General features: G+C 46.1%; 1 protein-coding gene across 5 annotated transcripts in view; it reads right to left on the reverse strand.

The window, feature by feature from the left end:
• The window catches only part of LOC138472640 (putative 4,5-dihydroxyphthalate dehydrogenase), a 2792617-nt gene that overhangs the window by 1105988 nt on the left and 1663838 nt on the right, over window positions 1–22791 (reverse strand). For all 5 annotated transcript variants that reach the window (XM_069610913.1, XM_069610911.1, XM_069610914.1 and 2 more), the window contains one exon: window positions 3300–3392. In XM_069610913.1, coding sequence (XP_069467014.1) covers window positions 3300–3392 — 93 coding nt within the window. The remainder of the gene's footprint in view (window positions 1–3299; window positions 3393–22791) is intronic.

Here is a 22791-nt window from a genome sequence, read left to right on the forward strand (position 1 = left end):
TTATTCTGCGCCAAACAGCAGCGTAGTTGTCTTATAGCACTGGTACCTTGACTGATCAATTGGTGTACTGTGGCTCTGCTTGCCCACAGTAATCAGTCTGTAGGAGAAGAAGAAAGGAAAACAGGGTAAAAGGTGAGGGAGAGTGAAAAGCAGAAATAGTAAAGGGCACACAGAAAATGTGGACTGTGTAAAGGGGCTGAGGTATAGGGAATGTGATCGTATAAGTAAGGGTGCGTTTGCAATGTTCGCAGTGGATTGGAAAGAAAGCTGATCTAGGAAAATAAAAAATTCCATGGTAACAAGCATTTTCCAGTGATGGCAGTTGGAGGAAAGGACTATAATTAGTGGAAGCATGTGTTAGGCAGAACTATATGCAGTACCCTTTGGGAACACTACACACAATTAAGACTACAAGTGACAGTACAATGTCACCTTTGGTACAAGCCTGTACAACACAGTTATAGTGGTAGCAGTATCAGAGCAGCCAGACTTATCTCAAGAGTAAGTGAGCAGTACAAATAGTTACACAAAGGACAGCAATTACTATGGTTCAGGCAAACACTGACACAAGGTTTCTAAGTAAAAGAATATATATTTATTTACTCAACAGTTGTATAACATTTCACTATTCTAAGCAAGATCAAAATCACAATCATAAATACACCACACCACTTCCCTTAAATTCCAGACAAGTTAAGCTCACAAAATGAAGTGCGAGCAAAATGGCACTCCAGCAAGTTAAAAGGGAGGGAAAGACAAAGTTGCTAGCAATTAGGCAAAACCAACAGGTAAGTACTCTCGGCAATTTGAACAAGAGCGTTACAGTGAGGAGATCAGCTACAAAAGGCTTAGGGCCAAAGTCAATGGGTCAAAAGTCTTTTGCTCAAGATCACACAGTTCAGGGTAGTTTGTGGTAAAGTTCGTGGCACAGATTCCGGACGAGGTTGGTTGGTAGAAAAGTTAGTTCAAAGAGAAGAGAAGGACAAGCCCTCGGATTGGAGAAAGATTTCAAACACTTTCACCGCGGCTGACCGATACGGACAACCAAATTTGAACAGTACCTTATAACGGAGAGGGGGCTGTAGCTTAGGCAGACGTTCCTGGTGGTTCCTGCAGGCTCAAGGTTCCTGAAGCGACTGTCAGACTGATCAGAAGTAGGAAGACTGGAGGGTCCTTCACTACCCAGGGAAGAAACCAGCAGCAGCGCCAAACAACAAATAAAAAGTACGCTCCTTAAAACCCAAGCAGGGTCCGACCGTCCTGGCTATCCGGCCCACTGTAGCTCTGTACAGCGAATTCAACCAGAGGAGGGGTCCTGGCTTGTAGTTTGGGTGAACTGGTTGGTCCCACCAGCTCAAGGGAAGAGGTTTCCTGGAGGATTTTCTCTGTCGTCGGATTTGGAGATTCAGACCTGCAGCAGGGCTTCACCGGGCGGTTCAGTCATTGTAGGGATCCTCTTCTTCCAGTTCCTCGTTGGTTCTTTCGTTCCAGTGGCGACTCTGTCCCATGGACCTGCTTTTTATGCAGTTTTCCCCCATTCATACTGCCTGGCTGTCAATCACACAGCAGGGTGGTTGGCCTGGCAAGGCCAGTCCCCTTAGCCAATCAGACAAGAGTGCGACTTGGGTTACCAAGGGAACCCATGGCAGGGGTCCAAAGATCCCTCCCTCACATCCTGCCTACCTAGACTATTAGGCGCCTTAAGGAGGGCTTCTGTGCAGAAGCCCTTGAAAAGACAGCGAACAAAGGAGTCATCCCCGGTTTGGCACGCAGAGAAAAACACGAGAAAGACTTTAACAAAAAGAAATGGTGACTAAACCCAGCTGGAACCAAAATAAAATGTATTTGGTCAAGCGGGTTTATGTTCAAGGCTAATATAATAGCCTAAAACATTACCACGTTTATATAAGATAATCGCGGTAGAAAAGTTAGGGTAGATACCACTGCCACCAGCCAAGTCTTAATTTTAAGGGAGCGTAACAAGGCTCCAAGAGGCACAGACACAAAGGGATAAGAGTTAACCCTTTCCAATACTCCATGTAAAATGGGGTGTACTAGGTCTGTGGTTTAAAGTGACTATATAAAGTTAATGGCAACTTTACCTGTTTCTGGGGGACAGTAGTCAGCCCCAAAAAAATGGAGTCAGGGGGAAGTCTCAAAGACAACCCTGTGTTACTGCACTGAAGGTGCTGTGTAACACACACAAAAGGTGGTGCACATGGAGTAGGTGAGGCTCCAGTGCCCAAGATCACACAGAAAGTAGAAATAGAAATACACATAGCAAAACACATGTAAGAGTGGGAAAAAAGGCTCACACTCTTACCAGGTGAACAGAAATAAATACTAGGAATCCAGCAAAGCTGCTGGGGGACTCTTTAGGTAAGGGAAATCAACCGTTTATGAAAATTCTCCCTAACAACATGGTTGTTTAGCACAAGATGTGCTTGGTGCTTGGGAAGCCCTTGAAGTGTGGTGGCCAGATCTGTCAAGTAGCTTTTTTTAGGCACATCCTGAAAATTCTGGGTAAATTATGTAGAAATGCCAAGCCAAATTTGTGCATGTATGTGACCTTTCTAACTCGGCTTTGGGTTTTCCGTTGACTATCAAAGCAGGCAAATGGTCTGTAGCCTCTCTGTGCTGCACTGGAAGTACTGTGGAGAGGTCGGGGGGATCCTGTATTTACCACCATAAGGGGTGGCATCTTAGAGCGGGTGGCGTTCTGTGGTGTTATCGTAGTCTCCCCTTGTCTGGTATGGCCACAGAGACTGTCCCAACATGCATAATGGTGGCAAGAATGAACAATCTGTCCATTTCCTATTCCAGCAGTGAACACCATTACTGCTACTTTTGCATTGAGAAGCTTGCAGCAACACATTTGCAGCACAATAATCGCAACCCATGACACCTGCTACTGCAATTTAGGAAGCAGCTCGCTCACATGCCTTACACCCAAGCACAGCTGCAAGATCATTAAAACATGATAGATACAGCCTGCTCTTATCAGGCACTTAATACCTTTCAAAGTACACAAGTTTGTCTTAGAAAAAGCAAAAAGAACGCAGCGTAGACCTCCAACGTTCATGCATGACATGTAATGTAACCCACATAGAACACACTACAAATATGCATTATTATATCAACCTACCCATGCTCAATCTTGCAATGATTCTGGACAGATTGCCAAAACTATTAGACCACACTGTGGAAGTTCAAAACTATCAAACCCAATTAACATGACATAATGTGCTAAAGACTACAGTATTATCCATAGTTTAAGTGTGATAATGTAATTAACTAACCTGTTTTCCACCCTTCAAATAGATCTTTTGAACAGAATATGGACAGGATTCCTCCACCGAGCAATCTAAGCAACGGCTGGCAGCACCTTTGGGCTAGAGAAAAAAACAAATGTATTCACTTGTACTAGCATGACTTTTCATAAGTCTTTCAAACATTCAGATAAGTTACAGGTGACTTGGTGCAAACATATGCAGTGCACATGATGTGGAGAGATGTACTAACATAGCATGCAATTATATTATCTTTCCCTTTTCAACAAACAACAATGTAATTGTAACAAATGCATGACTTTACTTTTCCATATTGTTACAACTGTAACTCACACAATGTAATCTAAAACTAGAGATCTGTTCAGATACGTCATGGCTTGAAGGTTGCAGAAAGGGGTGAAAGTACTGCCACATCAATATATTGAAAAGGAGATAATTTCAGCAGTTGATATGGGTCTTACAAAAGGACACGATTCAGTGATTTCTTCAACGAGATAAACGTAGCTGCCATGAGTTTTATGTTAAAGTATTTAAGATTAACTGTACATGAAGATATGCATACTTTGTAAATCACCAAATATGTTAAGATGGGAATGACATGAACTATTATGTTTTAAAATATTGAAGTTGGTACAATTGGTATCATGGAACGTACTAACAGACTTGTACAAAATGTTAATCAACCCCCAAAAATTAGCCCCCCAGTTGGCTCTTGAGGCTGCCATCTTTGCCACTGTCTCCCATGGTGCCATGGAACCTGTTACAAATATCAAGATGAGACTCAACAGATCACTGCAGTATACTACAACAATGAAATAGCTGCTGTCACAAAGAATCAGTAATGAATTTGACGATAGGAAATATTTTTCAAATCATAAGAAAAATGTAATTCTGAAATTGACTAATTGATTCCCTTCTTTCTGTTGTACAGTCTTCTCTTTTCTATATTTGTATTTCGTTCCTCACTCCTTTTTCATGCTTTTTTGTTCTACTTAATTTCTTTTCTAATTGTTCTTTCCTTCATTTTGTTCATTTATCCTCTGTTTCCGTCTCTTTCTCCTTATTACATATTTCAATTTCTTTCTTTCCTCTTCTTTCTATTTCCTTTTGTCTTTCTGCATTTCTTTCAATTAATCATTCTTTACTCCCTTCCATCTATTGTCCGTTCATTTAATAGTTTCTTCTTTCCATCTTTAGGCCATTCTCCATTTTTTCTTTGCTTTATTCCACTCATCTCTTTTTATTTCTTACTGTCTTCCCTAAATTCTATAATTATTTCCTTCATTCCACCTTGGCAAATTTACATTTTTCTTTCATTGAATCTTTCATTGTTTATTTTTTCCTTTCCCCTTGCCTTTGTTCAGCTTTCAATCTACCTTTCCCTCCTTTGTTCCATCATCTTTCATTTTGTGTTGTCTTCTATGACTCATTCTTTCCTCCTTCCTTTCTGGTTTATTTATCTGTTTTTTGTTTTTTCTGATTCTGTCTCCCAATTAGATTTTTTTATTTCATTCCACCCTCCCACCTATTCATACTTTTCTTTCTTTCTTTACTTTTTTCCCTATAAAAATGTATTGTTTTGATTCCTTTCTATCATTATCTTTTCTTCCCAATCTGTGCCTCCTTCATTCTTTGTTTTCTTCTTTCTTCCTTGAGTATTTTCTTTTTAGTTTCTTAATGGTCAGAATAATCATATATCAACCCTTTCTATGACTTGTAGTACACTATTAGAACATATACAATCTGGAGAAAGCTGAAGGCTATAGGTATCACATCTAAAGGAAAGGCTGTAACAAAACCCTATTCTATTGTTTATTATACTTCTTTTCATTCAGCCCTACTGGTTGGACATGTGTCCTTTATTTTTTTTTGTGGTAGGGTAGCTTCTCTGTTAAACCAGCATTTACCACCAGCTGATGTCTATAGAAACCAAGCTCCGAAAGACCATAGTGGAAAGTTTGGAAAAAAACTCTAAAAATTAACCCATGTTTGCCGATTCGACTATACATAAAAGGCACTTAGACAGTAATTTAATACCAGATCTCTTTATTCAAAGCCCACCACACCCATCACAATTGAGGCTTTCAAAATGACCAATGAAGAAATCTACAGCAGGATCAAAGAGAAAGACAGACAAAAAGAAAAGAAAAAACAGAAGAAAGAGAAATTAAGAAAACATTCAATGATTGAAGAAAGTGAAGAAGGGAGGGTAGGAAAGAAAGGCGGAAATAAATAACTGAAAGACACAAGTGGACCAGAGCAAAGAAAGAAGTGAAGAATGAAAGAAAGGCGGAAAGAAGGAAGGATTGCATGAAGGAAACAATTAAATGAAAGAGAATGAAAGGAGGAAAAGAAAGAGAAATAATGGGAAAGAATGAGAAAGGGAGGACATGGAAAAATAGAATGAGAAGGAAAGATTGAAAGAAAACAAAGAAAAGAAAGAGAAGCATAGATGAAAGGGGGGACATGGAAAAATGGAATGAGAAGGAAAGATTGAAAGAAAACAAAGAAAAGAAAGAGAAGCATAGATGAAAGGAAAAAAAGGACAGAACACAATAAAAGAAGCTAAGAGAAATAAAACGGTTGAAGGTAGAAAAGATGAAAAAGGAACACAAATAGAACGAAGGATAGACAGGTGCAAAGAGAGACAACATATCATTGCAAAATATTACCATACTATTACCAGCACTTCTTGTGATTTAGTCAGTTTCAGAGTTGCATCATTGCACATCAGATTTGAGAAATGGATCTTATAGTAAAAGCATTTAATTGGTGCTAGTAACAGCAGCGGTTGCACATGTTGTAGAAAGTGTCCTCAGATCAGGCAAGTCTATTATTGATATTATGGCACAGAAGACATGGCAGGACGTGGGAAAGTTTGCAGCGCCATGGTACAACTTGAGGACTTATTTCTGAGGCTATAACATTGTAAACAGGTTTCCAAGGGGTTACTGGTAACTACCTTCAGTGTTTTACAATAAAATATGTCATGATAGTTTCCCTTTAATTCAGTAAATTAAAAGAATTTGAACCATTAACACTGCTCAACAAAGTAGTGTTAAAAATTAAGCAGAATTAAAAGTTGCTTACTGTAATAATTGTATAGTATGAGTGTCCTATCTAGAGTCATAGGCTCTACAATTATTTCCCAGTTGCAGGGGATCCTAGAACACTTTCTTGAACTAGGATACATACCTCCAACTGTAATTCGCAACAGAAGGTCTATTCTGCAAGGCCACATTATTATGGGAATTATCAGCAAATGTTAAATGACTCAATACCACATAGAAAATACTATTATGTTGACTTCTACTTTCTGGAAGTTCTGAATTGTTCTGTGTACCAGTACCATTCTATCTCATTTTAGAATGGCACTCAAGTACTTGTAAAGCCATTAGGTCCCACGGAATGTGCAAAATTACATTTTTATAGGTTGGTTTTGGACCAAGCTGAGAAATGGTTGAGAAGTGTTGGGGTTCCTTAATATAAACCTGTTCTTACGTTACTTGGGCTCCCATCTTTACACTGGCGATGAGAAGGCAGACTTTGGCAACAATCCTGTCCAGTGAGCGGAAAAGGAAAAGTGATAGGGTCTGTGGTATTGCTGCCCTAAGAACTGTGCGGCGGGTAGGAGGGTTGAGCCCTTCTCAATAACAATGGTGAGACAGGTATTTTCCTGAGGTGGCTGTGCTACTGGTCTCCATGGACCATGAGCTGTGAAGGGGGTCGGGTGGTTGTGCACCGAAAAGGAGTGATCGATGCAGTATTATCACAGTGCTGCATGGTCAACTGAGATGCTCGCAGCAAGTGAGCGCGTCTGACAGGTGAGCATTGCTAGCAGTAGACACTGCAGGAAGAAAGACAAACAGATGTACCGGCAAAATGGCAAGCCAGAGAATTCAGGAGTAGTATATCAGAGGTTGGAGGAGAGAGTATCAGAGACTGGAAGTTGAGGCCTTCCCTTGGAGGTGCAGGGTGAGCGATGGGAACAACAGGCAAAAGCAATCCTAGTGTTGTCCGAGCAGAGTGGGAGGAGGAACGAGCATGTGGCGGACATCGAGAAGGCTAGCCATTAAGTAAATCCAGGGCCAGTGCGGAGGCTAATAAAAGGCCCCGGGGCATGAGCGGCGGGCAGTTTGGGGAGGATGAGAGTCCAACGGCTGGTTGGCAGAATCAGGTACTTATGAGAGCAGGGTAGATGGGTAGCACTTCTAGCTACTAAAAGCCCACCCAAAAAACCTTGTGTGGGAATACAGCACAAGTCTTATGAGAGCGGGTGGCACCCAGGCTGGCCCAAACTCTACAAACCTGCTGTGACAGGCCAACTGACCAGGTTCATGGCTTAGAGTGGCTGAGAAGTCAGAAATACTTTGGTTTTACCTCTAGAATAGACTGGTTCACCATCAAGAAATGTTTGTTGGCATGCATCTGGGAAGGAGAGACTACACAGAGAGGCTTTCTGTTGCTATTCTGACTATCATTAATTTGAGTTGACCAAGAAGTATAAATATTGCTTAATAAAGTCCTCTAAATACATTTTCTAAGTTTCGTTCTCAATGAGTTCACTTAGATTCTTGACACCAAGCATTTTTTGGAGGGAATGGATGAAATACTGGGAGAATTATCTAAAAGTAACAAATAACAATGATCAGACAAATATACGCTTATATATTTCTTGAGTCTTGCTGAGAGAAAAAGTGTACAGGAGGATAAGATACTACAACTGTAGGACCAGGATATGGGAGATGGTGTGGGAGATGGTGTACACAAACATGAAGCAAGAAACACAAGACAAATGTGTCAATAAACACTTATTTTGTAAACTAATAAACACAGTCCCCCCGGGCTTATTGATAATTTGGAAAACGTGGCACACTTAAACAATCTATAGTCGACGCCCGTCACACAGTGCAGGACTTCCAATAGGATGACACTTAGGGGCAATACTGGTCACCTTGTTGGCTTGACTAATTTAAAGCCAGCTGAGCATCTGGCTCCCAGTGGCGGTCACCTTCACTACTGAATACAAGATCTTTAGACAAGCATGCTATTAACGTTCGAGATCACATTACTGTCCAGAAGATCGATACCATGCGTCTAACCGAAACGTGGCTGCGAGACTCCATTGGCCAAAAAATATAGATCTAGCCACACCCCCGGGCTGTATATTTTTTGGCCAAAACAGACGACGGAAAAGGTGGAGGAGTTGCTATTCTGGCCAGCAACGATCTACATCTTTTTCGGTCACACGTCAGCCGTAATGGTTGCAAAGTCAGACTACTTAAAATCACTCTCACACCGAATAATTGTATGAACATCCTTCTACATTAGCCCTCCCCACGCCCCCCGCCCCAACGACATGCCACTTTTCACAGATGACTTTCTGTAAATATTATCTTCCCTTAATAAACCCTATCATTCTAAACTCTTATTGGGAGATTTGAATCAATGGTATGGTAATCCCCTAGATGTGGAAGCCCCTAACCTTTCGCAACGGCTTGCGTCAGCAGGTTTTGAAATACATAGTAAGGATTAAACACAATCTTGATAACTACTTGGACTGGGTTGTTAGTATGTTAGTAAAAACCTCAACTTAAGTCCTTTAGAAATTAGCGCTTGTGTTTGGTCTGACAACTTTTTTGTCTTTTTCCAGATAACACCTCCTTCTTATACAGCAAATAAGAAAAATATGCTGAGGAAAGTCAGTAGTAGGAACTAAACTAAAATTGACCGCACTGACTTACTTGAATGCCTCTCCAATCCAATGAAATCTACGCCGGAGATGGACGCTCCTGTCTCCCTGTTATATGAATATGACAAAACTATCAATGAGCTTCTGGATCAAGTTGCCCCTATCAAAGTCAAATTGTGTAGAGAAAAAGATAATAACCACAAATGCCCGCCCACCCTAGCCCTGACTCAACAGAAACAGGTAAAACGTAAGGCCGAAAGAGTGAGGGGGAAAAAGACCATACGCTGTCAAATAAAGACAGATGGAAATGCCTAGAGAAACTATATCGGGCAGAAATTGTGTTGGCTAAGAAAAACGACTTTGGCTGTCAGATTTCCAATGCAGAAAACAACTCCAGGAAGCTTTTTGAAATACTTTGTGATCTCGAAAAACCTTCTGCCACAGCACTCCCCCTTGCGCCATCCAACTCGGACTTTAAAGACATTCAGAGGGCATTTCTCGATGAAATCGATAAAGCCCTCACTAATATTACTCTCAACAAGGGATGCCTTTCCCAGGAGTCACACATTACGACCCCAGAGTCACCCTGCACCATTCACTTAACTCAGCCAGAGAAACCTGTCTTTGCCTTTAGACCTATCCAAGTAGGAGAATTGATAAACATTTTAAACTCTTTGAAACCCTCCACTTGTGTGGGAGAAACCCTTCCTGCAAAAGCTGTCCACGCCAATAAAGAGCTTTTTACCCCATTCCTAACGCGTCTCACCAACACATCCTCTAGAGAACGTAAGGTCCCTTATGCTTTGAAGAAAGTTGCTGTGACCCCCATAGTAAAAGAAACAGGATTGGACCCCAAAGATTATTCCAACCTGAGACCCATCTCAAACGTTCCTTTTCGAGTGAAGGTAAACGACAAAGTGGCCATTGCTCTATTGCAGGCCCATTTGGAGGACGCCGAGATATTGCACTCAAAGCAATCCGGTTTGAAGGCACACCACGGCACGGAGTACACTCTGGTGGAAATGCTTCTCCCTTTAGACAAAAGTGCAGCGGGCTGCTGATTCTTCACCTCTCAGCAGCCTTCGACCTGGTGAACCACACTATGCATATAAATAGGCTGAAGGACATTGGTCACTATTCCAACAAAGTCGCCAACTGGATTGAATCATTTCTGGACAACAGGATGTCCAGAGTTGTATCGGGCACAGTTAGCTCACCACCAGAAATCTTGAGATAAGGGGTTCCCAAGGGTGCTTGTCTCTCCCCATCTTTGTTTAATATATTCTGTCAACCATTATGTGTTCTATTAGATCAACTGGGAGGAAGCTTTACAAACTATGCTGATGATACTCAGCTGGTCATCGAGCTGACTGGAGTATATGAGCAAGATGCAGAGAGGGTTTCCGGAATATATAATGCAATTCATATGTGGATGGCCAACAACGGTATGTGCCTAAATGCAGCCAAAACCGAGCTGCTGCTTTTTGGCTCGCCTCAAACCTGAGGGAAACTTGGCAAGTGCTACTCTAGCTTCATTATACATAACCATGCTATCCCGACCATTGCTAAGGTTAAACATTAGGAGTAACTTTTGAAGCATCCCTGAGCTCAGATGCCCAGATCCAAAATGTGGTTAATAAATCCCAATACCATCTTAGACTTTTGCAATTGATAAAACCCTGTGGGCCTCATTATGATCGTGGGACACAGTCATTACCGGCATGGTGGTAGTAGCGCGTCTGTGTACCCTCGACGCCACAAATAGCGGCCGATTACGAGAGCGCGAGCATGCGCGAACCCCCATGCCGATAATGGCTGCACCGCCATGCCGCTAAAGACCCCCCCAACACCCCGATAGTGACATCACGGAATCCACTGATACCGCCTCCGCCCAGGAGCAACCCCTTAATAATGGACCCGGCAATACCATCATACAAATACCGGGTTCGTAATACCAGACCCGGAAGTAACGCCATTGCGCCGGAACGGGAAATGCAGCGGCGGCCATCTTAAAAAACACAATCCATTGCAATCCTCCGAACACAGCACTGGTACTGAGTTAGGAGTAGGGTAAATCACCAGACAATGTCCAAGGCAACTAGGAAATCCACCCCCCGCCTGCGTAAGAAGAGGTTCTCGGATAAAGAGCTAAATATCTTAGCTGACACGCTGGTTGCCCATGCAGACAGTCTTTGCAACAGTTCTGGAGCGCCCAGCCCAACTGCGGAAAAAAGAAATCTGGGAGGAGGTGGCGAGAAAAGTCACTGCGGTTGGCACCACCACCCGCACAGTGAAAGATGTTAAAAAAAGGTGGGACGATCTACGTCTCTGCGTTCGCAACATCCTGTCTGCCAACCGCAGAGAGGACATGGCAACAGTCGGCGGGCACCACTATCCCACCAAGGTGGGAAGAGACTTGTAGCACCACCATCAGCATGGAGTCGATAGAGGGATTCGGAGACATGGAGGCGGGTGTGCAGATGGAGGTGAGTGTCCCCACAAACCACAGAGAACCAAAGCATGACGTAGCACAACTGATGTGAAAGTGAACCAAGTCAATGCATGGCCCATCATACACACATAAACAGATCCATGTCCAGATGGTGGCCCAAACCCTGGCACATTGATATGCATGCTGCGTGCGAATCCCATTACCAACAGACACCCAAAACACAGCAAAACATCACGTCACACATCACACAAACCGCAATACAACGGTATGCCACATAGCACACATCAGTTAAAAAAGGAGAGTCCACTACGTATGCCAATATGCCCCCCCTATTGCAAGCACCCTGTGCATCACACCTACATGAAATGTGAACTACTGAACAACACCAATGTATGCATCGTGCAAGTACCACCATCACTGATGCCCTGCACAGATGCTGACAGTGAAGGCCAGGAGCCTGCCGCACAGGCCACAACATCCTCCACGGGATCCAGGGCCAGCCAAAAAGGCACAGGACCATCTACCTCCAGGGCAACACCAACACCCAGACTGCCACACAGGCCAGCACCAGCAATACAGGGCTGGCCACCGGAGAAGGAAAAAACAAGTGAGACACCACCCGACGACACAGCCACACTGGAGTTGTCCACTGTTGTAGAAGCTGAAGTTGATGGCACACAGTCTGCTGCCACCAGCTCAATTGGGGAGGTAGCTGCCTCAGCGATGTAGAGGGCCACGTCGAAGAACAATCCGACATGGACGGCAACCTCCATGGGGAATGTGCACATACCCTGAGCCCCCAGCCCAACACCCAGGACACCCCCCAGCACACCACCCTGCACTCCACACAGGGCACCCCAGTCAGCCCCATGCAACAACAGGCTGGAGTACTGGGGAGTTCACATCTGTGGTCCCCATCAGAGGACAGTCCAGCATTGGCCCGCCCTGATACTGCCCCGTCCACCAGTAACATGGAGGCCCGCATGACGGGGATTGAGGCCCGCAAGGATCGGATGATAGAGCTGGTTCAGCAGTACGTGGCGGAGGGGGAACTGACCCGCCGAGAAATACGTGATGCCAATGCTGCAAACATCCTTGCCATGAACAATAACACTATGGTGATCCGCAACATTTTAGCAGCAGTGACCCAGGTCCTGGGCAGAATTGTCGAACAACTGCAGCAGCAACGACCTGCACCGACGGTTGCACAGGCAGCCACCTCTACCCCATCCAGCACACCTACCAGCTCCGCTCCAACAAGCTCTGAGCGCCAGACCAGGCGCAGCGCACGCCACACAGACATGCAGCCCCCAGAACAAAAGAGAGGCCGCCACTAGCAGGGCCACCCTGCATGTGCTGACTGCATCTTGAGGAAAACCATGATTAGCACATCATGTATGGAATGTCAATGGGGGAGGGGCTATGGGGTGTTAAGGGTGTTGGGGGGAGGGGGGAGGTGGTGTTGGGGGTGTTGGGGGAGGTGGTGTTGGGTTTTTTGGGGGAGGGTGGATGGGGTGTTGGAGGTCTTGAGGGGAGGGTGTGTGTGTGTGAGGTGGAGGGTTAAACCACAATAATGTTTAATTTGCAATACACCCGTTGTGTTCAAAATCATATCATGACTGGACATTGTTCATCTTGTGTGTGTTTATTCAATTCATGACAGTGCACAGTGCCCAACTCCCCACACACCCTGTGTCCATATGCACATGTTCCCAGTGCCCAGTGTAGTACTAACACAGAACCATCAGCATCAGTGTTTCAGAAGAAATCATCAATCACTGATTGGCGCACAGCACGGCCATCTTGTGCATCACGAACTGGCAGGGGTGCTGCTTCTCCTCCATCATCATCTTCATCCTCACCCGGTGCATGCAGGTCAATGTCAAGTGGCAGTGGTACGTTTCTCCGGATGCACATGTTGTGCAGCATGGCACAGACCATGGTGATCATTCCCACCTTCTCAGGCCCGTAAAGGAGTGCTCCAAGAGACCTGCTGAGGCAGCGGAACTGTGCCTTCAACATGCCAAAGGTCTGCTCGATCACAACACTGGTACGGGTATGAACCCGGTTGTACTTCTCTTCGTGCCTGTTCTGCGGGTTCCAAACAGGGGTAAGGAGCCATGGCTTCAAGGGATAGCCACCATCACTTGCATGGGAGCACAATGAGGTGCTGTGACAATGAGTATGTGTGAGTCAATATCTGACATGACACCTGTAGAAGTCACTGTCATGGCTGCAGCTATTTGGTGTTGACATGCACATGTCCCCGGATATATGCACACAGGTTCATTTGTCGCAATGTGTGCTGTATTATGGTCTGCAGGTGTGGATTGCGTTGTCCAGATGATGCAGGGTGTTGACTTGCATGCTGTTGCAGATGTGCTGTGGAACAATGTATTTGCATCCATATTGGTGATGTATAGTACTTTGTATGTATTCCCTCTAGCAGCATTGGCACAGGTGTAATCATGATTTGTCATCCATCGGTTGCCATTTCCATGGTGGCATGCAGCACGACTGTGGTGGTGGGCCAGTGACAATCAGTGTATTCTCTCGGTGGGATTTCTTTGTTACCACTCATGGGTGCATGTCCTGTGTTGTGCTTTGCTGCAGTCATGTCCGTTACGCATACTCACTGCATGTTCCTGGATTGTGTTGCAGAGGGTATGCTCAGTTGATGTGCAGTCGACGCGTTGAGGGATGTGGCCTGCTTGTACGTCTGGCATATTGTCATTGGTGTGCAGCACTGGTCTTATGTATGGCATTGATGTATCATGTTCAGGTTGGGATGTTTAGGGCCACAGTGTTTGTGCTGTATGTGCATTGTCCACTCACCACTCAATCCCACCCAGGTGGAGTATGCATCCCCCCACCAAATCTCACCCAGGTGGAGTATGCATCCCCCCCACTGCTCCATGTAGCGGGGCAGCGAGGAGTTCCGCAGCACCATGGCATCATGTGTGGATCTAGGAAATCGGGCACAACAATGTGTGATCATCTTGCTGGAGTCACATACCATCTGCACACTGATGGAGTGGTATTGCTTATGATTGCGGCACACCACCTCCAAGGCATGAGGGACCACCAATTCAACATGGGTGCAGTTGAGGGCACCGATGCAATTGGGCATGCCTGCCACTGCATGGAAGCAAACTTTAGTGTCAGCGAGCTCCTGGGCAGTCCGTGGTAGGGATATGTGGCTGCTTGCGTGCTTCAGGAGGGCATCCAGCACTTGGGTCAGCATGCGTGAAAAGAGAGGTTGCAATATGCCATGGCCCACTGTGTGCTGGTAGGTCCCTGTGGCCAGGAAGTGGAGCACAGACACTATATTCAGTAGAGGGGGGATGGCAGTGCAGATTTCAATCAGGCTGACTATGTCGTCGTGTATCATGTCCACTATGGTGGTGATGGTGTCCCCGGTCCAACCGGTACAGGGTGTGGATCTGCACAGGGGTTAGGTTGAATGGACTGGCTCTGATGCGAGGGATTGGTGGCTGCCTACGTGGTACCACTGCCTACACTGGTGGGACTTGCTGGGCCTGTCTCACCCTCCTTCTCCTCCTGCGTCTCCTCTGTGCTGCCTGTTGTTGTTGCTGGTGTAGCAGTACAGGCATGTCCTCCAGCCCCAAAATTGCAACAGCAAGTGGGATCATTTTGGTGCAGGAAGGGGTGTGGTGTGTGGGTGTGCTTTTGTACTGGGACAGGCTCCATTGCCTCCACCTGTGGTGATTGTGTGCACCTGTGGCAGTTGGGTACACTGCAGGTTGCTATTTACGGGTGATCCGCGATGCCTCTAATACCACCATCATGCAGGCCCTATTCACTGCCTTCGGGATGCCGGTAGGTGCATGCCCACATGACTTGAGATGTCCTCCTGTTAGCGGCATCCCGGTATTGCCGTCACGAAGGGCGCGTGTACGCACGCATGCTGGTAAGAAGGGGCACGGTACAGGCGGTGGCAGTAATGCCAGGTTTACGCCTCGTAATGGCCCGGACCGGTACTCGATGCCGGTATTACCATTCCGCCTTCCTTTTTTGCTTACCTCCATGCTCGTAATGAGGCCCTATTTCTCTGAAGCCAACTGCACTATCCTGGTGAGAGCATTGATCATGCCTAGGATAGACTACTGCAGTGCTCTACACATTGGCACCAGCAAGGGAGACCTAGGATGGCTGCAGGTACTCCAAAACTATGCCGTTCGTATTGTAAAAAATGGGAGCAGAAAAGAACCTATCTCAGCACACAGAAAAAGCCTTCACTGGCTTCCAGTTGAAGCCAGGATTCGCTTCAAAGCACTTACTACTGTGCCCATGTGTCACTATGGACCGGCTCCAGTTTACATTTAAAACCTCACAAAAGTCCACACTCCAAAGAGATTGACCCAGTAAGGGTATTTGCATGACAGTTCCTAGAAGTTACTGATCTAGAGGTTTGGGAAGATCTTTCCCTGCTCTGGCTCCCCAAGCATGGTATAACCTGCCTAAAGAGCTATGTGCAGATCCAGATATCCTCAGCTTCAGAAAACGTCTAAAAACCACCTTATTTGAATAATCAGATCGTCTCGTCCTCCTCTTTTCCTTTTTCTTTCTTCTCTTACTTCTGCGCCCTGATGCCTGCGGCACAATATAAACAAATAAATAAATAAGTGAACGTTTGTGGCTTTGCGTATGTTCCCTTTACAATTCCACACTGTTTCACCAATCTGCACCAAAGTTTGCACAGTCACCTGTTAGGACCCTCTGACACCTGCAACTGGCAACTGGCAACATTCATCAAGCACCGAAAATAACCACGGGTCTCCTACAGGCAATCACAGACACCCATTCATACCGATATGCTCACTCTCAACCTCACACCAACAAACAATAGAATGCCGCTATACCCCTCAATCTATTTTGGGATAGCTGCACACATACCTACACCCCCCATGAACACCTCAACAGTCTGTTAGAACGCAGCTATAGCCCACGGAAATCGGCCTAGCTGCACACATAGTTTTCTACACAGGCCACACGGCAGCCAGAATGTGGACTCAGAGACCTCCCACCGGCTGCACACATTACACTGATCTCTCACAACCACTGCACCACACCTAGCATTGGAATACAGCCAACCCTGTGCAAACCACTCTGGCTGCACACATACCAAGTGAACCCAAGCACTTTATACTACCAAACTCTCTCCACTGACTTGGACTACTGTCCCCAACGGCGTTCAACCCACAGCGCTTTGAGATCATACCAATGGTACATAAGGTGCTATATAAATGCACCATAACATAATATGACAGAACATTGCTGGCTATATGACATCTGGAAACCCCACATCTTTCCCCGGATTTCAGCAAAAGTGCAAATTTGGATGTGGGTTTGTGGATTTGCGTATGTTCCCTATACAATCCCACACTGCTTCACCAATCTGCACCAAATTTTGCACTGTCACTTGTTAGGACCATTCGAACAATACTGGCTACATGATATCTGGACACCTCACCCCTTTCCCCGAATTTCAGCAAAAGGGAAAATGTGGGTGTGGGATTGTGGCTTCACATATGTTCCCTACACAATTGCACACAGCTTCACCAATCTGCACCAAATTTTGCACAGTCACCTGTAAGGACCTTCCCGACAATACTGGCTACATGACATTTGGACACCCCACCCATTTCCCCGGATTTCAGCAAAGGTCACTGGGTTTGTGGCTTTGCGTATGTTCCCTATACAATTCCACCCCGTTTCAACAATCTACACCACATTTTGCACAGTGACCTGTTAGGACCCTCCGAACATTACTGGCTACATGACATTGCACACCCCACCCCTTTATTTATTTAGTGGATAAAAGGCGCTTATACAACAAGAGTGTTTCAAAGTGGCACAAGGGAAGGGAACAAGGGAGCAAATAAACAATGGAAATGACAATGAATAAATAGAAACAAAGAGCGGTCCTACTAGGCCTTGTGACATTTGGAGCGTGCAAGTGCAGGAAAAGAAAAAAGGAAAAAAGCGCGTTTGTGGGTGAGGGTAAGTGTTGTTCGGGTCCCCTAGGTGAGGGTAAGTGCTATTCGGGTCCCCTAGGTGAGGAAGTGCCAGAGTTGCCCGTTGGGGAGGCAACAGGTAAGTGCTTGGGCTGAGGCATCCCATGCGAAGAGGGAGATCTACCACCCAACAGGTAAGGGCAGGGCAGAGGCAAACCACCCGACTGGTGGGTGTGGGTCCAGAGGGCAGTGCAAGGGGGGAGGGTGGGGCGATTGGGCAAAAGGCCAGGACCCTATTGGACTCTTGAGGGACCAGCCTGGCAATCTCAGCAACAGAGGTGGTGGTTAGCATGGGAGGGGGAGAGGGAAGGAGGAGGATAAGGGAAAGGTCTAGAGTGTTTTGTGGAGCTTGAGGTGGTCCATTCATTTCAAGACAAAGAGAGAGAGGAAGTCTGTTCCATGGGACTGCCCCTAGCTCTCTGCTTGGAGAAGCGTTTGATCGGTGAGCGTTGGAGCAAGAACTTTGAAGGGATCTGGAAGGAGAGTATTTAGTGAGAGAGAGTTGCAGGTAGCGTGGTCCCAGACAGCCTTGTGGATGATACCAAGGGTCTTGAATTTGATCCTTGCAACAACTGGGAGTCAGTGGAGAGAGTTTAGAGCTGCAGTCCCAGGGCTCGAGGCCAAGGAGAAGTCTCACAGCCCTATTCTGGATTAAATGAAGAGGACGGAGCAAGGGCAGAGGCAGCTTGAGGAAGAGGCTGTTACAGTAATCTAGCCTGGAGAGGACCAGAGCTCTAAAGACATTGAGCTTCTGGGCGAAGGTGGGGAAAGGGAGAATGCCTCTAAGAGGTGAAGTTGAAAGTGGGCCTTCTTGGAAAGGTCCAAGATGTGAGGAGTAAAGGAGAGAGAGGAGCCGAATATGACTGCAAGGTTTCTGGCCTCAGTGGAAGGAGAGGGAGGTGAGCCCATAGAGGGCGGCCAGAGTGCAGGAGGGAAACAGAGAGAAGGTTTCCCAATAGGAATGATCTCAGTATTATAGGCATTAAGACAGAGAGAAATGAGGAGGTGCACCAAGACTGAATAGCAGACAGGCAGTCAGGAATGATGGAGGAGGAAGAGGGGAACTTGAAGAAGAGTTGTGTGTCATATATCTAACACTGGAAATGAGGCGAGACGGCAGAGATCAAGTAAGCAAGAGGTGCAGGGTAAGCGTAAGCGAGAGGATAGAGCACTGGGGTACACCACATGTAGAGAGAGTGGTGGAGGAGAAGGAGCCCAGTAGCACCTGGGAAGGGCGGTCAGTAAGGAAGGGAGGTCAACCAATTCAGTGCCCGGTCTGAGATATCAAGAATATCCTCGAGCCGATTTACGAGGATAGAATCTGCGACTGTGTCAATGGCGGAAGAGAGGTCAAGGAGAATGAGAACAACAAGAGAGTTAGAGTCTAGATTTGCGAGCAATTCTTCACAGGTGTTCAGGAGAGCAGGTTTCCATACCTCTGAATGATTGGAATCCAGATTGATGGTCATGTAAACAACCAACAAGCTCAGTGTGATGGGTAAGTTGGAGGAAGACCAACTTCTCCAGGAGTTTCCTAAGGAAGGGTGTAGTACAGATAGGGCGGTAGTTGGCCTACCATGAGGGAATGGCAAGAGGCTTTTTTAGGAGGGACTAGTACATAAGGGGGTGCTTGAGAGAAGAAGGGAAAGAGCCAGATGCTAAGGAGTGGTTGCAGAAGTCAGCAAGAGCCAGAGCGAGGGAGGAGATATTGTCCTTAATGGTTCTGGAGGAACAGGGGGACACCTGTTTAAATGAGACCTTCATAGAGCAGACTAATCTAGAGATATCATCCATTGTGATAAGTGAAAAGGAGGAAGGAGTCAGGGGTGGTGAGTGGAAGAGAGGCCAAAGGAGGCAGGGGGAGGAGTGGAGGGTGGGGAAGAAGGTAGAGAGGTCAGAATGTCCTGAGTTTTAGAGGTGAATTGGGATGCCAGTGCAGTACAGAGGGCCCGAGACGGAAGAGGTGAGGTGGAGACTGCAGATGAAATGGTTAGTTCCTTGCAGATTCAGCTCAGCCATGTTGCTGGAGGCTCCTGAGATACGAGCCTGGATGTGAGCCTTCTTCTTGGAGTGGATAGAGAGACAGTACTGCCAGTTTGTCAGAGGATGAGCCAGAGGTCTGCCACTTCCGTTCAGCAACTCTGCACTTTTGTTTCAGAGTGGTTACATCTGAGTCGTACCAGCTGTTACACTTGGAGGCAGGTTTCAGGTGGTTCCTCATGACAGGGTCAAGAATGTCAAGAGTGTTAGTGATAGCAAGATGAGGAATGGCAAGGACAGAGTCAGTGGGAGAGTTAAGAGTAGGGGAAGGAGGAGGGATGAAGGTGGAGATAAACACAGCAGCTGACACCCATTTCATCGGCCGGATGACCGCAAAGGAGGCTGGCAAGGCTGGTGGAGGCTCGGTCAGCGGGCTGAGAGGTCCCGGGTGAGAAGACAGGAGAGAGTGGTCAGACCAGGAGCTCAGCAAAAGTGAAAATGTGTGGTTGGGTTTGTGGTTTTGCGTCTGTTCCCTATACAATTCTACACCGTTGCACCAAACTGTACCTATGAGGGAATGAAAGAAGCTGGGCATATCAGCTTGTAACTTCTATTTTATAAGACAAACAGACAGGGAACCACTAGATGAATATATACCTTCACTAAAGATGTTAGGTAGGTTCTTTTGACTTTCATAGGAGAATTGGAGAAGACTAATCAGAGAGCAAGTCATTAAGCATACAAACAGCACAGAAGGGAAAGAGACACTATGGCTGATCGGACTTTGAACTTTGGAGCAGGTGATTAATGTGATGAAAAAAGTGGAACACAGTCAGCGCATGAAGAAAGTGAAGGAGAAGAAGGAACTGGAAGAGAAAGAATGTGACATGGTGAACAAAGCGATTTTGTTTGTTTGTTTGTTGTGCAAGGAAACCAGAGAGCCTGAAAGAGCAGGTAGTGTGGCAAAGGAAACAAACACTGCCGAAAAACAAAGATAACACAACAATGAAAAAGCAAGTACTTCAGCTGTTTAATATACTAGCAGTACCACCCGGCGTTTGCCCTGGTCTGTAGCTGACATGCACATGGGGGTCTGCTACAGCCTTGTGTATGTTTTATTGTGTCATAACTTCCTATTTTTGTAGAATCCCAAAATTGGCAATCTCGCAAAATCGCCTATACTGATAGCCCAGGGCCGGATCCCGCTCCACCCCTGTGCAGGGCAAATGGTTGGTGTTGGTCAAATTTAACTATTGCCAGTACATCCGAGACTGGTATGATGACCTGGTGTCCTAACTTCCTATTTTTCGAAATGTTGCAGAGCCGGTAATCTCCCAAAATCACCTATAACGATTGCACAGGGCCAAACCTCGCCCTGTGGAAGGCAAATGGGTGGGGTTGGTCAAATGTCACTACCACCAGTACACTCCAGACTGGTATGCCGACCTTGGGCCAGAATCTCAGCCCACCAACTGTTATGGGGCGGGAGCCTTCCACGAACATACAAACACACTTTCCCAAATATATATATACAGATAGTGAGATCCAGCATGTTACACAGAAGGCCAAGTGCAGTGAGAGAAATAAAATAAATGCAAATTGTCGGGCAGTTTCTCAAAAGTGTGCAGGAAAAACAGTTAAGATTAAAAAGTGAAAATTGTTAAAATGAGAAAAAGTGCCTGAAGATATAGCAGATGAGGTAGGGCTTGGTGTGCAAGAATGAAAGTTAAGATTCCCCAGAGAGATGGGTAAAGAAACAGTTACTCACCATAGTCACTTCTTCAGTCTTTGTTCATAGTCCTATTTCCTCCATACTTATGCAAGATTCAATAGCATAACGCAATACGGGAGGGGGCTGCTACGTACGTAGTAGAAAACAGAATCTAAAGGACAGCCTGTCCAACCCTAGAGTCTGCTCTTGAGCTTGTATACAAGCAATGTGGCTTGCAGAAGGCTGATGGAGTGGCCCATGCGGACGCCTTACTGATGACATCCCACAACCTTACGTCGCCTTTTCACCCATGGAGTGTGCATGCCGACCATTTTGGGGAAGACACCTCTGCAGCTTGACCTGTGAGCTATGTAAAATTCAATAACATGAGGCAATTCCAGAGTGGGCTGCTATCTGGACATTAGACAACAGAATCCAAAGTACAGCCTGTTTAAACCTGCAGTCTGCTCATGAGCCTGTATCCAAACAACAGTGCTTTCAGAAGGCTAATGCAGAGGTCCGTGCAGCCAGCTTACTGATGACATTCCAGAACCTTATATCGCCTTTTCTATGATGTAGTGTGCAGGTAGATTCTCTGGGGTAAGATGCTTCTGTAACTTATAACTGTGATTTATCCCAGCCATCTGGCAATCATAACCTTGGATGTCTGAGAAATTATAAGTTACTCAACGTAGTGACTAACGTACTCTTAGTCCATAGTCCCCTTTCCTCCATACTGTATGGGCGTCCCTTCCAAGGGACGGGAGACTGAACCTTTTTCACCAGAAAAAACCTTCTTCCCCTTTAAATTAAGAGGCGCGCAGGGGTGCGGCCCTGGGAGCATGCGCTGCCCTAACTCTGCCCTCCGCCGCCACGCCTCAGTCCCCATTGACGCGTCGACAATAGATTTTACATTGTCTAATGACACCAGTATTATTAGAGGGGAGGATGGTGGGACATATGGAGGAAAGGGGACTATGGACTAAGAGTACGTTAGTCACTCCGGTGAGTAACTTATAATTACTCTTACGTCCTGTCCCCTTGCCTCAATTCTGCATGGGCAATTACAACTGAAAGTAGCCCCAGAGTGGAGAGGAGACCCTCCTTAAGCAAATAGGTTCCTGGGAACAGCCTGTCCGAAAGCCGCGTCGGATCTAGACCGGCATCCAAACAGTAATGCTTGCAGAAAGTCAAGGGAGTGGCTCAAGTGGCCGCCCTGCTTATGACTTGCCAAGGGACATGGCGCTGGAATGCGATGGCCGTTGCCTTGGCCCTGAATGCATGGGCATACATGTTGACCGGCAGAGGTTTGTGCTGGACCCCTCGTATGCTTCTTTGATGGCCGTGACCATCCAGCGGAATATGGAGGCCTTGGAGGCCTGATAGCCAGGTCTTGAGCCTCCGAAAGTGACGAACAGGGCGTCCGATTTTCAGAAGCCCTTGGTCATGTCCAAGTAGAATTTCAGGGCACACCTGACATCCAGGCAGTGCAGCACTCGCTGTGCTTCGTCCTTAGATCGGCAAAGCAGACGGCACCTTGGGCAGAAATGCTGGTTGTGTCCGAAGGACTACTTTGTCCCTGTGAAAGGTAGTATATGGTTCCGAGGCGACCAGTGCCTGGATTTCGC

The sequence above is a fragment of the Ambystoma mexicanum genome, chromosome 8, assembly GCF_040938575.1.
Source record: "Ambystoma mexicanum isolate Mex_15411 chromosome 8, UKY_AmexF1_1, whole genome shotgun sequence".
Lineage (NCBI taxonomy): Eukaryota > Metazoa > Chordata > Amphibia > Caudata > Ambystomatidae > Ambystoma > Ambystoma mexicanum.